Source organism: Prionailurus viverrinus, chromosome E3 (assembly GCF_022837055.1).
Source record: "Prionailurus viverrinus isolate Anna chromosome E3, UM_Priviv_1.0, whole genome shotgun sequence".
NCBI lineage: Eukaryota > Metazoa > Chordata > Mammalia > Carnivora > Felidae > Prionailurus > Prionailurus viverrinus.
This window is the reverse complement of record NC_062576.1, coordinates 11,109,040-11,124,727: the sequence shown is the minus strand read 5'-3', so window position 1 is coordinate 11,124,727 and position 15,688 is coordinate 11,109,040. Positions and strand designations below refer to the sequence as shown.

The window sequence follows — 15,688 nt, the reverse complement described above, 5'->3', positions numbered from 1 at the left end:
GCCTGCAGAGAACAAAAGAACATTCTTTTAGCTGGAGGATATTTAGGAGATATTAGGAGCTTCTGTTTTAGGCCAGGCCTTCAATATCTTTTTCAGGGGACAATGGCACGTGGCGTTGAGAGCACCTGCTGGGCTGGGCTGGCCTTGGGAGCACCTTTCTGTTGGATCATAAAGCAGGGCGGCCCCTTGTCAAGCAAAGGAAAGGGGAAGGGCCAGCCAGGCAGAAGGCCTGGGCAGAGGTGTGGGGGTACAAGAGGCTCTAGAATGTTCTGAGAACAGTGAGGACATTGGTTTGGCTGGAGCTCAAGGCACAGCGGGAGATACAGAAGGAGCTGGTGGGCCGGGCCTCGGTTGCCAGGGTGAGGCCCGTGGATTTCCTCCTGAGGCAGCAGAGGCTGGAAGGGGTGAGCATTAGCAGGGGTGGAGCATACTCAGAGCTGTGGCTCAGGTCAGCTCCTCGATGCTGCATTTTCTTTTTCAGAAGCCAATTTCTCAATATCCTCAAGCGGGGCTCTACACTGCAGTTGGGGATTGCGACACCTCCTCTAACAAGTTTTTAAGTGTGGGTGAGCGTGTGCCTGTGTGCGTGACCGTGTACGTGCGAGTGTGTGTGAATGTGACTGTGTATGTGTGTGTACGAGTGTGTGCCTCTGGTCCCTCCAGCTGTGGCCTCCTGATGATGTTCCTTTCCTGTGGGCTGAGAGCAGTGTCTGGTCTGAGCAAGCCCTAACTAGCTGGTACCCATTTCTTCCTTTTCCAATGTACCTGTGTGTGTTTGTTTTTTTAATGTTTACTTAAAAAAAAATTTTTTTTTAACATTTATTCATTTTTTTGAGAGACAGAAGGAGAGCACAAGCAGGCGAGGGGCAGAGAGAGGGGGAGACACAGAATCCGAAGCAGACTCCAGGCTCTGAGCTGTCAGCACAGAGCCCGATGTGGGGCTCGAACTCATGAAATGCAAGATCATGACCTGAGCTGATGTCGGACGCTTAACCGAGGGAGCCACCCAGGCGCCCCTTTATTTGTTAATTTTTGAGAGAGAGATAGAGTGAGTGAGCAGGGAGGGGCAGGGAGAGAAAGAGAGAGAGAATCTTAAGCAGCAGGCTCCGCACTGCCAGTGCAGAGCCCGGTGCGGGGCTTGAACCCACGAACGGTGAAACCAGGACCTGAGCCGAAATCAAGAGTCAGCCGCTTAACTCACTGGGCCACCCAGGCACCCTGCCCTGTACTTGTGTTCTTTAAACAAAGGGCACCTGTTCTTTAAACAGGGGGCACCTGGCTGGTTCAGTCAGAGGAGCATGCGACCCTTGATCTTGGGGTCATGAGTTCGAGCCCCCCCTCCTTCGGGTGTAGCGATTACTTAAATCAATAATAATAATAAACTTTAAAAAAAGGTGGGGTAACGGAAGAGAAGCTTCCCCGAGCCTGAAGTTGCCTGCTGCTTTTCCATCCATACTGGGAAGGGCAGTTGAGCGCAGGATCCCCCCTGAGGTGGTCTTGGTGGCTTGAATCTTAGCTTTTTGTTTCGTTTCAAACACTTGTTTTAAGTTTGTTTGTTTATTTTGGGGGGGGTGGGGGAGGGGTAGAGAGAGAGAATCCCAAGCAGGCTTTGCACTGATAATGTGACTCAGGGCTCGATACCCACAAACCGCGAGATCATGACCTGAGCCGAAATCAAGAGATGCTTAACGGACTGAGCCACCCAGGTGCCCCTAAACATTCTTTTCTAAAATCTGTTTATTTTGGAGGCACCTGGATGGCTCAGTCCGTTAAGCGCCTGACTTCGGCTCAGGTCACGTCTCATGGTTCATGAGCTCGAGACCCACATCGGCTCTGTGCTGCCAGCTCAGAGCCTGGAGCCTCCGCCTCAGATTCTGTGTCTCCTTCTCTCTCTGCCCCTCCACCACTCACGCTCTGTGTGTCTCTCTCTCAAAAATAAATAAACATTAAAAAAATTACTTATTTTTCTTTAATTAATCTCTACACCCAGTGTGGGGCTCGAACTCACAATCCCAAGATCAAGGGCCGCGTGCTCCTCTGCCTGAGCCACCCAGGTGCGCCTTGAATCTTTGCTTTGAATCCTGGCTTGGTGCTCAGTTTTTCCCGGTCGTGTCACCTGGGATCGAACCCTTGATCTTTCTGAATCTCAGGTTCTTCATCTGTGAAAGGAAGAAACGTTTACTTTGCAGGGCTGTGAGAATTAACGGTGCACGCAAAATCTTGCTTGACGTTAGGCTGTGACGTTGTAACATTTAGTGTATTTTTGATGTTTTGATGATGTTTGCAAAAGTTGCATCCAAGGCGGGGCACCTGAGTGGCTCAGTCATTTAATGGTCTGACTCTTAATATCAGCTCGGGTCATGATCTCACCGCCCTGGGATTGGGCCCCACTTCAGGCTCTGCTCCGAGTGTGGAGCCTGCTTCAGATTCTCTGTCTCCCTCTCTCTCTCTCTCCCTCTCCCTCTGCCCCTCCCCTGCTCACGTGTGTGTGCGCATGTTCACTCTCTCTCTCTCCAAAAAGTGAAGAAACAAGCGTAAGCAAGGCAGAGTGCTTTTGGTTCCTCTTCTGGCACCTCGTGTTTCTCCTAAGTCCCATCACCTGCATCTCAGGTGAGCTGTTTCAGGGACCTCAGTGTCGAAATCTCGGGCCTCTGGAGTGCAAACACGTGGCCAGAAATCAAGAAAGCGAGCTTTCATGGCAGAACAGGCAGAGGCACCGGTCATGGTTCCCCCGTAATGGATTCCGGAGGTGGAGGTAAGGTGGGGGCGAGGTCACTGGAGTCACGTAGGAGGACTTCGGGCTAAGGGATCATCCGTTCTCTGCTCCTTGTGCAGATGGGTGTGATTGATTCATGAATCCCTGAGGCCACAGCGAGCAGTACTCCCGTCCCAGGCTCTGGGCTAAGTACCAGGGTACACCGTCCCCGCCATCATAAAGCTTAAGGCAGGGGTGGGGGCACCCAGGCGGCTCAGTTGGTTAAGCGTCCGACTTCAGCTCAGGTCATGATCTCATAGTTCGTGGGTTCAAGCCCCGCGTTGGGCTCTGTGCTGACAGCTCGGAGCCCGGAACTTGCTTTGGATTCTGTCTCCCTCTCTCTCTGCCCCTCCCCCGCTCGCCTCTGTGTCTCTATCTCACAAATAAACATTAAAAAAAATAAATGAATTTTAAAAATCGTGGGGTGGGGGCAATCTGCTTTGGACTGGGTGTTCTGGAAAGGCCTTTTGAGGAGGGCACATTTCGGTGACAGGTAAACCCGGGAGGAGGTGCCACGCTGAGTTGGGAAGAAAGGGAGGGGGCCGCGTGAGGAAATGGAAGAAAGAGCCCCCAACCCCATGTGAGGGAAAGGCGGGAAAGGCGGCACAGCGCAGACAGCCCTGAAGATGGCATCTGAGAAGCACGAGGCAGAGGCGAAACCATGCAGAGTCTGAGGGTCACTGGGTCCTGGTTTTGTTTTATTTATTTTTATTTATTTTGAGGGAGAGGGCAAGTGGGGGAGGGATAGAGAGGGAGGGAGACAGAGTCCCAGGCAGGCCCTGCGCCCTCAGCACAGAGCCTGATGCGGGGCTCGAACCCACGAACTGTGAGATCATGACCTGTTAAGTCTTGCCAATGGCAAGAGTCAGTCGCTTAACCGACCGAGCCACCCAGGTGCCCCCGTTGGGTCCTGTTTGGATCTACATCTCAGCTTCTTCCCACATCCCCACCTCGTACCCTCAGACATCGCCAGGGACGTTGCCAACAGGAATGGTACATTCTGAGAGCCGCCGCCCTGAGACTTACCAGCCTGCAGCCCTGCCCCTCCACTGACCTTGTGCCTCCGTTTCCACAGTGAAAAGTATTTTTTCCCCAAAGAGCATTTCCCTTTCACTGAGCCACTCCATATGGCACCACAAAATTAAAATAAGTGAAGGGCTACTGTCCCTCTCCATCCTGGCTGGGCTAGGTGAGACACCTTGTGGTTCAGTAGACATCCCTTAATAAGCTTTTTATTTTTAAGTTATCTCTGTACCCAGAGTGGGGCTTGAACTCATGATTTTGAGATCAAGAGTCACATGCCCTACCGACTGAGCCAGCCAGGTGCCCTGTAAAGCTCTGACTGCTTAAGAGAAGATCCTTTGCAGGATTCTAGCAAAGCCTCTGCCCCTGGAGCTCGGGATCACCCTCTTCTTAGCAGCAGGGAGGCACCTGGGCGGTGAGGGAGGAAGGCTGCAGGGGGAACAGGTGCTGGAGAGCCGCCCCTCCTTCCCCTCCCCTCCCGCCTCACCCTAGCTTTGTCCCTGCGCTGATTATTGCTTTATTACTGTTTTCAGTCAGATATAATTCCGGCATTTTCTACAATCTTGATCTTTTCACTGATACCAGATTTTTGTACAAAGATTTGTATATAAAATGATTATGTACCCACCAGAATACATTCCCCAGCAATTAGAACGTTTAAGATGCAGCTCGTAACACTCCTTCTGCACATTCCTCATTTATTACTTCTGAAAATGTTTTGTGATTTTTTTTTTTTTTTGGTGGATGTGTTTACAAATCCAATAACAATCCTCATTTAGAGTTGCAAAACACGAAGCCATTTTGAACCCAGACAGATGGCAGCTAAATGAACTTTAATTAAAGAATGAGTGCTTTGAATCAAATCACTTTAAAAAGTACAGTACTCTGAGATTCTGGAGAGGTTGCATAAACAGCATCTGGGTTCTTCTGCAGGAAGCAGGCCTGCTTGTGGGAACTAGGAAGGCATCCCCAACGGATCCGGGCTGGGCCGGCACTGGGCACCGTGGGCAAAGCGAGGCGGCGGCCGGCCGGCCAAGCGGCTCAGAGCGCAGAGCTCCCGAGACAGGAGGTGAAACCGACGTAGGCCACCTCTTGGTGCAAAGGCTTTGCCCTGGGGGTGGGGGTCCCCCCTTTTGCTTTCGTGCAGTGAGGTCGGGCCGAGGCGCGGGGTTTTGCTGCACAACCCGATTAGGTGCACGCGCCTGCACAGCGGGAGTGGAAGCAGACAGATGGCGGAGGCCCCGCAGGCCGCAGCGCTGGGGTTCCCGGGCGCTCCACCCCCCGCGCAGCCGCCCGCCGGGCAGGAGCCACTTCCGGCCGTGGCCGCGGGTCTGGGCGGGGGCGGCGGCTCGTCTCTAGGCGACCGAGAGGCGCCAGCCGGCCCGGGCGCGCTGCGGGGGCGCCCGGGGAGGCGGGTGTCCGGGCGGAAGCCGCTCGTGCTCGGTGGCCGCGGTGGAGAAGGAAGGGGACGGACGGTGGGGTGAGAGGCAGGGGAGGGGGTGGGAGGGGAAGAGCCCGAACCGCCCCGCCGGCCGAGAGGTTTGCGCTCGGTGCGGGTGGGGCGGGGGCGGGGCAGGAAAAGCACCGGCGGCGCCTAATCCGGGGAGACGGGATTAGATGGGGGAGGACGGCCCCCAGGAGCGGGGTCTGAAGGCAAGGTGGCAGCTGCAAGGTTATCCTCGATTTCATAGTTTCTGCCTCGAGGGCGGTGGTGAATGTGGGGGGGTCGCCCCTGCCCTGATCCAGGAGATTTGAAAGGGGCAGGGGTCTGAGGGTGGAGAGTGGAGCGCCCTGGTGGGTCCTGGGGACACTGCAAAGTGGTGGCGGCAGCCGCCAGAGGAACAGTGCGGGCACGGCCTGCCAACCTTGTGGCTTCTGGCTTCTTGCGTCTTTCCAGAAGGAAGCCGAGTCCGGAAGGCTGGGACGGGGCCTTCCCTCCCCATCTGGGCACCTCGCTGACCCCATGGGTTGGCAGAAGCTTCTGGCCTGTTTTGATCATGTAATTAGCTGACTCAGGACTCGGTTCCTCCAAGTCAAAGGCCTGGCTCTGGCCCTTGGCTAGACCCTGCGGTCACCCTGACCCTTTCGTGCCCCAGCACTTCTGTCCAATTGACTTCCAAGTCCTGTTGGCTGACCTCCTTGTTGTTCTCCACCTGGCTGGAACCTCGGCCAGCTCTTCTTGGAACTACAGGAGCCTCCGCGTGGTCTCCCAGCTTCTACCCCCCCCCCCCCGTGGCTGCCCCCTCCCTCCAAGCCAAGCCGCCCGGGGGCCTGGCCCCCAGGGCCTTCCACGCTTCCACAAGGCCAGGGAGGAAAGGGATGCAGACTGGCCCTGGGGTGCACAGCTTTGCCTCACTCCCCCCTTCAGCCTGGCTCCGAGTGCAGGGCCCTGCCTGGGGAGTGTCCCTAGGAATCCCTGGTCTCACCTCCAGCCACACCTTGTTCCTGGAACACCCAAGGTCTCGCTTGGCACAGCCCCCCTGCCCTTGGCACAAGGGGCTCTCCCAGAACGCCGTCCTGCCCCACGTGTCCCGCTCTGCCTTGCCAACCCCAGCCTCGCTCTGTAAGTCTCAGCATCACGGGTGGTTCTTGATTCGGAGCCAGGGGAGGCCGCCCTGCCTCCCCCATTAGCTGCCCAGGGCCAGGCCCTCTCAACCCCCCACCCCTTCTGCCTCCAGTCTTACCCCTTCCTTCACCTTCCCACCTGCCACCAAAGTGGCCTTTCCGAGACACAGCTGTGACCCATCCCTCTGCTGCTCAAATGCCCTGAGCTCCATCAAAAAGCCACCCCACCCCTCCAGGTCCAACCCAGAGCACCTCTGCCAAGGTGCCTTCTCTGCAGCCACGGAGATTCCACACTTGATCACAGTTCACACTTTGGACTTCACCTCTTCCTGGAGCTCAGGCAGCCCCCTACCACCTTGTGGCCCCGAGGCCAGGGGCTCAGTCTGGCACTTGGCCTCCCGGGACACGTCATCTGGAGGTCACGCAGAGAAATGAGTGAAGTCAGTCCCCAGACACCACGGCCCAGCGGTCAGGGACACCGCCTTTGCTTTGGCAAAGGAAGGGGGGGACCTTGGCAGGCTGAGCCAGGTTTCCTGACCTCGCCTCAGTGACAGCTGTTAATTCCAAATGAGACTACGCAGAAGTTATGAGCAAGGGCAATACTTTTTTTTTTTTTTTTTTTTTTTTTTACTTATTTAAAAAGGCCTTGGTGGCAGGAATATAGTGTAAAAATCATTGGAAAAACTAAAAGGCATCGATACATATCCGAATATACACTTTGTACATAAATTACATTTCCTTTAGTCTTTCTGAGTGAGGTCCTGATTCAGCACTGAGGTCTAATAATTCAGAGGTCCCGGGAGCTGCACGTTCAGGCCGGCATAGTCCACCATGTACATTGGCCATTGCTAGAGAGAGGGGGACAAATGGCCCGAGTTAGGACTCCGGGTGACCCAGAAAGAACACCAGACCACTTAGCTCTGCTTTCTGAAGGGATTCCCCACTGGATTCATTTGGAGGCAGCCTGACGGTCCAGATGGGAGCCGGGACCCGTCCAAGGTCATGCATTTTGCCAGTGGCCCTGGAGCCTGGGCCGGGGCCTTCTGACTCGCTCCCACCCGTGTGCCAGGGGCTATTCCGTGGACCAGGGGGAACCGAGGATTCGCTCAGAGAAGGGGAGCACGCCCACAAATTCCGCCCCCTCCCCGGCCTTATGCCAAAGAGCCAGTCCCATCTCTTGGAGGTGGGAAAAGCCAGTGACCCTCTGGAGGCACCCCTAGGTGGGGACAAAGGTACAGCCTACAGCCTGAACTTTGGGGTTTGCCAGGTTTAAAGGGAGGCACGATTATAGGCGCCTGGGTGGCTCAGTCGGTTAAGCGTCTGACTCTTGGTTCCAGCTCAGGTCGTGATCTCACAGTTTTGTGGGTTCCAGGCCCGTGTCAGGGTCTGTGCTGTTCGGTGCGGAACCTGCTTGGGATTCTCTCCCTCCCTCCCCCTCTTTGCGCTCTCAAAATAAAAATTAAACTTAAAAAAAAGGGGGGGGGGGAAGCAGGGTCAAAGGACAAAGACATCTCCAAGTCATCACCAAATGTGTTCCAGTATTCTCTCCACTGGGACTCAGGACTTCCGAGCTAGTGTTTTGAAGTCAGAAAGAACTCTCGAGTGTGTGTGTGTGTGTGTGTGTGTGTGTGTGTCCCTAATGAGGCTTGACCGCAGTAAGGCCACAGTCAACCAGCCTCTGCCCCTTGTTTTCCTCCTCCACACGCTGTGGGTAACGCCTACAACCTCACGGGGCTGTGGTGAGGCCCAGAGCATGCGATGTGAGCAGAGATTAACCTGGCGACCGCACGGGGGTCCCCGTTCTGGCACCGCCCAGGGGAGTCCCCCGTCCCCTCTCCCGGGGCGGAGGCAGTGGGAGGGGGGGGACTCGGCTTGCCCGCCTGCCCAGTGGGGGGTGTGACTTCCCACCCAAGGCAGGGACGCGGGAGCAGCCAGTGACAGGGTTGGACTATCTGCTGGGTCGATCGGGCAGACGCGACTGCCACCCCGAGGCTGCGGAGCCCCGCTCAGACCCAGTGCTTCCCTGCGCCCCAAACCCACGTCCCAGAGGAGCCGGCCCTGCCCGAAAGCGGGGCGAGGGCCAAAGAGCAGAGCGGTCAGGCCCGGATCTGTGCAACTTTACCACGAGTGAGAGCTGGTTGGTAGACGCCACGGACTCTGGGTTAGAGGACGAGGAGGAGGAAGACGAGGAGGAGGAAGAGAAGGAGTTCCCTTCGGAGACCCGCTTTCTCTTGCGCTTGGGAATGCTGCTGTCTTTGGCTGGTGGGAAAAAAGGTTGCTGACACCAGACGCCAGGGCTGCTCTGACTCGGCTTCGGGCCCCTCTGGGGGAGGCCTCTGCTTTCGTGCTTCAAGTCCCCTTCTCAGCGTTCAGGGCTCCAGAGCCCCCAGACACCCCCCGCCCCGGCCCCAAGGCCCATCCCTCCAGCCCCCTTCCTTAACCAGGCCGCACAGCCCAGTGGCTCTCCGGCCTGCCTCGTCCCCCGGGGGGGCGGGGGGTCCCTAGCGGGCTCAGTTCAGGCCCCGGCCCTCTTTCTGCTCCCAGCCCGTCCAGCCCGTGGAGGCTGGTCTCCCCACAACTTCTGGGGTGAAGGGCTCGGCCTCGGGCCTTGGGGGAAGTCACTCCACGGCCTTGTGCTTCCATTTCCCTGTGAGTGAAACGTAAGATCCTATACAGTAGCTGGGAGGCTCCCGTGGACAGTATGCCCGGGCCCCCAGAACGACTTAGCGACTGAGAACACGTATCGACGTTGGTATTGTTAGCTGTGGATGTGGGATGACCCTGACCTGGTAACGCTGTGACAGAGGACGGTCCACAAGTACCGTGAGTGGACAGGCAGCGCCCCCGTGGGAAGAGACTCTGGTTTACAGTCAGAGGTCGTAAATTCAAATTCCGTTACTGCCATTCCTAGCTGTGTGACGCCGGGCAAACTGATTCACCTCTCTGAGCCAAATGGGGAAAACAACGGGACGTGAGCCTCAAAGGAGACCATGTGTCGGCAAGAGCCTGGTACCCCGCCTGACACGAAGCACGACTCGGCAGGTGTTCTGTTGCTACCGAATTAAACTGGTATGAATATATGAGACTTCGAGAAAGGATGTGCCCCCGTGTGCTACACAAGCAGGGCTTGGTGCTTGACTGAGTGGCCAGGTCACTGAGTAGAAACCAGAAGGGTCGTAATAACACAGCATGAGGGTGGGCTGGGCCCACGGGTGACTGTCTGGCTGGTGAAGAAATACCAGAGGCTGGGGCGTCTGTGACATGGCATAAATAGACACCCCGGGAAACAGAAGACTCTGGGGGCAGGAGGAGCCCTGGGAATGGGTCGGAGCAAAGCGATTCTGTAGAAGGCTCCGCCCGAAAATGAAGTCAGAGGTGCTGGCCCAGGGCGGTGGCCAACCCAGCGTCACTGTAGGACCGTAAAGACAGCCAAGGTCAGGGGAGGGCAGACGCAGGTCATAGCTTCTACCCTCTGAGCACGTGTCCCAGACTCTCCTCCCGAGGTCTCTGAAGGGCCATCTGCATTCTGCCTTCAACCTAGGGACAGCTCCCAAACTCACGGCCTCCCTGCCTGTGAATCTAGTGCCGCACCTGACCCCTGTGACTGGCACAGGATGGGGGGGCGGGGGGCTTCTGGTCGGGCCGTGCCACCCTAGGCCGTGGAGTTCCTGGGGGACCTGGACCCACCCGGAGTGGGGGCCTCGGGTCTCAGGCCAGCATGGGGGCCCGTCACTGTCCCCACTGAGCCCTGGGTGGGGCCTGCGGGTCAGATGGATGGTCCTGACACCAGGCTCGAGGTGGCCACCAACTCCCCAGGTGGCCCTGCCGAGCCCCTTTCCCTCTCTGGGCCTTAGTTTCCCAGCTGCACAAGGCGGTTGGGACGAGATGAGTGCTCTGAATCAGCGGCACGTCTCCCAGTCACCCGGGGAAACCATCCCACCAGACAGTCTCCCAGCTTCCTGTGAACCCCAGGCTTCTGGGAGACAGGCCCGGGGCTGGCGTGGGCCTGCCTCCCCCTGCTGGCCACACACATCGGCCCTCTCCTCCCAGGTGGCTTCCGTGATCCCATGTGACATCCTCTCCTCCAGGCTCCCGCCTGCCCTCGTCGCCTCCAGCGGATCTGACCCGCTCAGCCGCCGCTGTGGCAGGGCCCCCTCTGGAGGGCACCTGCAGGCTCCCGGGGCCTTCTGGGGATACTGGCCCTGCAGGGGGAAGGCTCAGGCTCCCCGTGGTCATACTGGGCGGGGGCGCGACACTCTGTAGGTGGTCAGCTACCTACTGCATGCCACCTGGACCAGATCTGCCCGCAGACTCTGGTCCCCGAGAGGCAGAGAGGGGGCCTCCTCGGCCTCCGCCTTACCTGGCACCTTGGCGTCATTGCAGATTTCTGCAAAAGGTCTGAAAGACGAGAGACAGGAGGTGGCGGTTAGAAAATGCGGTTTCCCCTCTTCTTTCTCAGCTGCTCCTTGCAAGTGGGCGACCCCTCTCATGAGACGCTGCCACCGCCGCTGGAGGGCCAGTCAGGTAAGACCCGGCTGAAAATGGCGAGCACCCGCCAGAGCAGGCAGACGATCGCCCCTGTGCGCCTGGTGTCCTCGTCCAGAATTCGAGGGTGACGCTCGAGCGAGGGATCGGGAACGTGTGCCTAGATTTATCTAAGTGAATATTCATCACGGTATCTTTTTTTTATCTCTTGATTTTTACTGTATTGATTATCTTACTTTGAGCATTATTATTTTGTTTTCATTTTTTAAGAATTAAAAAAAATTTTTTAAAAATATTTACTTATTTTGAGAGAGAGAGAGAGAGAGAGAGAGAGAGAGATTGAGAGAGAGAATGAGCATGCGAGGGGCCGAGAGAGAGGAAGAAAGAGAAAGAATCCCAAGCGGGCTCTGTGCTGCCAGCACAGAGATCTCATGAACTGTGAGATCAGGACCTGGGTCGGAGTCAAACACTTAACTGACTGAGCCACCCAGGCTCCCCAATTGTTTTGATTTTTAAAGTAATCTCTACCCCCAACATGCGGCTCAAACTCATGACGCCAAGATCAAGAGTCACATGCTCCACTGACTGAGCCAGCCAGGCACCCCTAGAAATATTCTAGTCAATGAGTGTATTTTAAAAAAGAGACTATAAGGGGACACCTGGGTGGCTCAGTCGGTTAAGCGTCTGACTTCGGCTCAGGTCCTGGTCTCGCGGTTCATGGGTTCGAGCCCCGCGTCCGGCTCTGTGCTGATACCTGGGAGCCTGCAGCCTGCTTCGGATTCTGTGTCTCCCTCTCTCTCTGTCCCTCCCCTGCTTGTGCTCTGTCTCTCTCTCTCTCTCTCTCCGTCAAAAGTAAATTATAAATTTTAAAAACACTTAAAAATCAAAATAAAAAGATACGATAAGGACATATGGTAAGGTGCACAGTAGTTATCTCTGCATGATGGGAGTACTAAGTAACCATTATTTTCTAAATAACTGACACGGGGAAACATTAATGGTATAGTCAGAAAAAGTCAAATTTCATTAAATTTTTAAAAATAAACCGACACCCATGAATGGTGAGGCTGTGTGTTTGGAAAGGGATTTAATTAGGACACACGGAGCTACAGACTGGAAGTCTGTGTCCCCCCTCTCCCCCCACCCCCACTAAACTGTTTTTTTTCGTAAACATAAAAAAAAATTTTTTTTTTAATGTTTATTTATTTTTGAAAGCGAGAGACACAGAGTGCAAGCAGGGGAGGGGCAGAGAGAGAGGGAGATACCGAATCCGAAGCAGGCTCCAGGCTCTGAGCTGCCAGCACAGAGCCCGACGCGGGGCTCGAACTCCCAAACCGCGAGATCATGACCTGAGCTGAAGTCGGATGCCCAACTGACTGAGCCACCCAGGCGCCCCCCTCCTGAACTAAATTCTTATGTGGGGACCTAGTCCCCAGTGTGATGGCATTAGGAGGCAGGGCCTTTGGGAGCACTTAGGTCATGAAGGAGGAGCCCTCAGGAATGGGATCAGTGCCTTATAAAACAGGCCCCAGAGAGCTCCCTTCTCCCCTTCCAGCATGTGAGGACGCGTATGAGGACACAGTGAGGAGACGGTTATCTAGAAACTAGGAAGTGGGTCCTCCCCAGACCCTGAATCTGCCACCACCTTGATCCTGGACTTCCCAGCCTCCTGAACTGTAAGAAGTAAATGTCTGTTGTTTATAAGCTCCCTGGTCTGTAGTCTTGTGTTACAGCGGCCTTGACTGGAGTAAGATATCTGAGTTTGCAGCCCAGCTGACCCACCGTGACTTATACCGGCCCTTTCCTGGCTCTGGGTATCAGTTTCCTCATCTTTAACATGAGAGCGTTGGGGTGCCTCATGCCTCATGGGGGGGGGGGAGGGGCGCTCCGGGGGTTAAGCATCCCACTCTTGGTTTCGGCCCAGGTCATGATTCCACGGTTTGTGAGATCGAGTCCCACATCGGGCTCTGTGCTGACAGCATGCACAGAGCCAGCTTGGGATTCTCTCTCTGCCACTTCCCTACTCTCTCTCTCTCTCTCTCAAAATAAATAAATAAACTTAAAAAAAAAAAAAAAAAAAAAGATGAGAGTGTTAAGCTAGCCTGTCTCCTGGATTCTGTGCAAGTGAGAAGCACCTGTCTGTCTGTCTGTCTGTGTCTGTCTCTCGTCTCCTGGCTGGGCCTGCTTTGGGAATTTCCCCACCGGATCCAAGCAGTACCCTCTCCCGTGGCCCTTGTTCACTGTGCCCACCCTGCCCGGGCGCTGGGGGCACTCACTGGAGCTGGTTGATGATAACCATGCGGACGTGCTCTCGGGCCTTCAGGATCTTCTCCAGCCGGTGGATGTCGTATGTGTTGGGGTTCCGGAAAGGGATGTCGTCGGGCAGGCCCGTGACCTCGACGGCATCCGGGCTGTCCCGGATCAGTTTGTAAGGGACCAGCACAGGCCGGTTCAGGCCCAGAGCCTCACCTAGAAGACACGGTGGGTCAGCGCAAGGGGGAGGTGTCCCCTGTTAGGGGCCAAGCCCTCTGGGGAAAGCGCTGGATGCTGGCATGGCCCAGCTCAGCCAGCCACCGTCCTAGGGAGTTTATAAATCTATACACACGCTTTTTTTTTTTTTTTTTAAATCCACTTAGCAAAACTAAAAGTTTAATACCCAGTGGTGACAATAAAATGTACTTTCGGGGCACCTGGATGGCTCAATTGGTTGAGCGGCCGACTCTTGATTTCGGCCCAGGTCATGATCTCACGGTTCGTGAGTTCGAGCCCGGTGTTGGGCTCTGCGCTGACAGCTCGGAGCCTGCTTGGGATCCTCTCTCTTTCCCTCTCCCTGCCCCTCCCCGGCTGATGCTCTCGCTCTCTCTTGCAAAATAAATAAATAGAAAAGAACCCTACTATTATGTTAGAAGAAATACAAAGCCCTCGCTTAAATATTTATGGATGTGACATGGTGTCTGGAGTTTGTTTTTAAGTACTTCAAATACAGAAGAAGACTGGTAAAATGTTGGCAACTGTAGAAGCTGCCTTCGGGTGATGTGGTGGGTCACTCCCCCACCCCCATATGTGTTTGGATTCTGGTTGCAAAATAACAAGTGAATAGAGAACCACCAGCTGAGTCGCTTCTCATCGTTCTGGAAATGAAGCCCCCGTGCCTTCTTAGGCCTGCCCACCGTCCCCCCAGCTGCTCACCCGGTCACCCAGCTGTCCCCTCCGCCTGGCAAGCTTTTCCTGGAATATGCGTCCCCTCCTGACATTCGAGTCTTGCGGGGGAGGGCTTCCCTGCCTGCCCCCCACCCCGTCCTGCCACTGCAGTTTTGTGTTTTCCTTCATCGCTCTCTGAAATTCTACTTAAAAACATTGTTTTGATTCCTGTCTCCCTGTGCAAAGTGAAGACAATACTAAATTCGTCACAAAGACAACGTCACGCATAGCGTGGCACTTAGCGATCGAGAGAGGCTCACTTATAACCGTAGAGTTATTATTACTAAACTCTATTTGACTTGATTTTTAAGATTTTATTTCTAAGTACTCCCTACACCCAACATGGGGCTTGAACCTACAACCCCAAGATAGAGAGTCGCAGGAGGCACCGGCTGAGCCAGCCAGGCCATAGGTGACCGTATTGTTAATTGTCCCATCTTGGGCTCCGCCCTGGCGCCCCGGATGCCGTCAGCACAGGGCCTAGCATCTCGTGGCCTTTACCTATTCCGCGTCCACCTCCCTGCACAGATTCTGGGCCCCAGGTTGGCAGGGATGGGACCTCCTTCCCTGGAGTCCTCACGGCTAAATGTGTGCTGGGCAGATGCACGAACCGCGTCTCTGCCGCACAGCCCGGCCCTAAAGGGGCGGAAATGCTGACCGCGGTCACGGCCCTGTTCTTTCCCCTTCCTCAGTCAGGGGAGTGGAGGGGTCGGCTCCCGGCAGTCGTGGGCAGGGCGGCTCTGTCCCCAGGGAGCAGGCAGGCCAGCTGGGGGTCACTGGGGGCCAGGCTGGCCATAGAGGGAGGAGGGGCTGCCAGGGAAGGCGGGCCCCACAGACCCTGCCCCGCGGGCCCCGCTCCTGACGCACTGACCGTATTTCTCATTGAAGAGCTCCTTCACCTGCTCGCGGAGGATCACCTTCTCCCCTAGTCTGTTGGCGTCATCTTCATCTACAAGAGGAAGACGTTGGGGTGTGAAGGTCGGCAAGGGCGTGCCCCTGGACGGGCTCCTGTGCGACACCCGCACCCTCCCCTGCCGCCGGGCTGCCCTGCCAGGCCCCGCCCACCGAGCTTAGTATAAGGCAGCCCGTTCCTGGCCTCGTTGTCTGGCAGCCCTTCACGGGCACCTGCTGTTGGACCCTCGGCTCCCCTCGACCCTGTCCTTGGTCCAAAGGAGCAGCCCCAAGATGAGGGACTGTCAGATGAGCCCCAAGACAGGGACTGGGCTGCGCAGGGGGACGTGGGGGAGGGTGTGGATGGGCCCGAGGGTCCTGCGGGCTTGTGTCCTGGGGTTGGGGAGGGGGCTGGAGTTTCCAGGCAGGGTGCTCTGAGCTGGCTGGGCTCCCAGGGGCGGGAGTGCAGTGGAAGCAGGCAGGGAGCCAGGGCCTGGGAGACGTGGGGCAGAGCGGACAGAATGGATTTGTGGAGAAAAACAACTCCTGTTTTCATCTGGAAAATTTCACAGTTGCACGTAGGAGGCCAACTCAGGACCGGCGCCTGGTGTGCGCCTGGCTCCGCCCTCCCCGCCCCGGGGTGGGGGCCGCCCGCACTGCCTGGCACTGCTCGATGCCCCTTCTTCCCGGGGCTCTTTCACCTGCCGCCTGGGGCCTCCCGAGTGCCGGCTGTGCCTCGTGTGGTCCCGGTCATGCCCACGCTCCTGA

General features: G+C 56.2%; 2 protein-coding genes across 14 annotated transcripts in view; one reads left to right on the top strand and one right to left on the bottom strand.

The window, feature by feature from the left end:
• Positions 1–15,688, top strand: part of LOC125154333 (myosin heavy chain IB-like) — a 61,728-nt gene that overhangs the window by 41,100 nt on the left and 4,940 nt on the right. For 3 of the 7 annotated variants that reach the window (XR_007147763.1, XR_007147765.1, XR_007147762.1), the window contains 3 exons: positions 9,255–9,412; positions 10,803–10,867; positions 12,384–12,670. Coding sequence is in view for 1 of the 7 variants with exons in the window: in XM_047838501.1 (XP_047694457.1) it covers positions 5,008–5,258; positions 9,255–9,318 (315 nt within the window). In the remaining 6 variants the exon portion in view is untranslated. Of the gene's footprint in view, positions 1–4,764; positions 4,848–5,007; positions 5,259–5,306; positions 5,451–9,254; positions 9,958–10,802; positions 10,868–12,383; positions 12,671–15,688 lie in introns of those variants that run through there. The other 4 variants (XR_007147766.1, XR_007147767.1, XR_007147764.1 and 1 more) reach the window with 4 other exon arrangements.
• GTF2IRD1 (GTF2I repeat domain containing 1) overlaps positions 5,241–15,688 on the bottom strand; it is a 121,572-nt gene continuing 111,124 nt past the window's right edge. For 4 of the 7 annotated variants that reach the window (XM_047838495.1, XM_047838496.1, XM_047838498.1 and 1 more), the window contains 4 exons: positions 14,901–14,978; positions 13,105–13,297; positions 10,704–10,741; positions 6,071–8,602 (listed from right to left, as the gene is read on the bottom strand). In XM_047838495.1, coding sequence (XP_047694451.1) covers positions 8,292–8,602; positions 10,704–10,741; positions 13,105–13,297; positions 14,901–14,978 — 620 coding nt within the window. In that variant the 3' untranslated portion in view covers positions 6,071–8,291. Of the gene's footprint in view, positions 5,765–6,070; positions 8,603–10,703; positions 10,742–13,104; positions 13,298–14,900; positions 14,979–15,688 lie in introns of those variants that run through there. The other 3 variants (XR_007147761.1, XM_047838497.1, XM_047838500.1) reach the window with 3 other exon arrangements.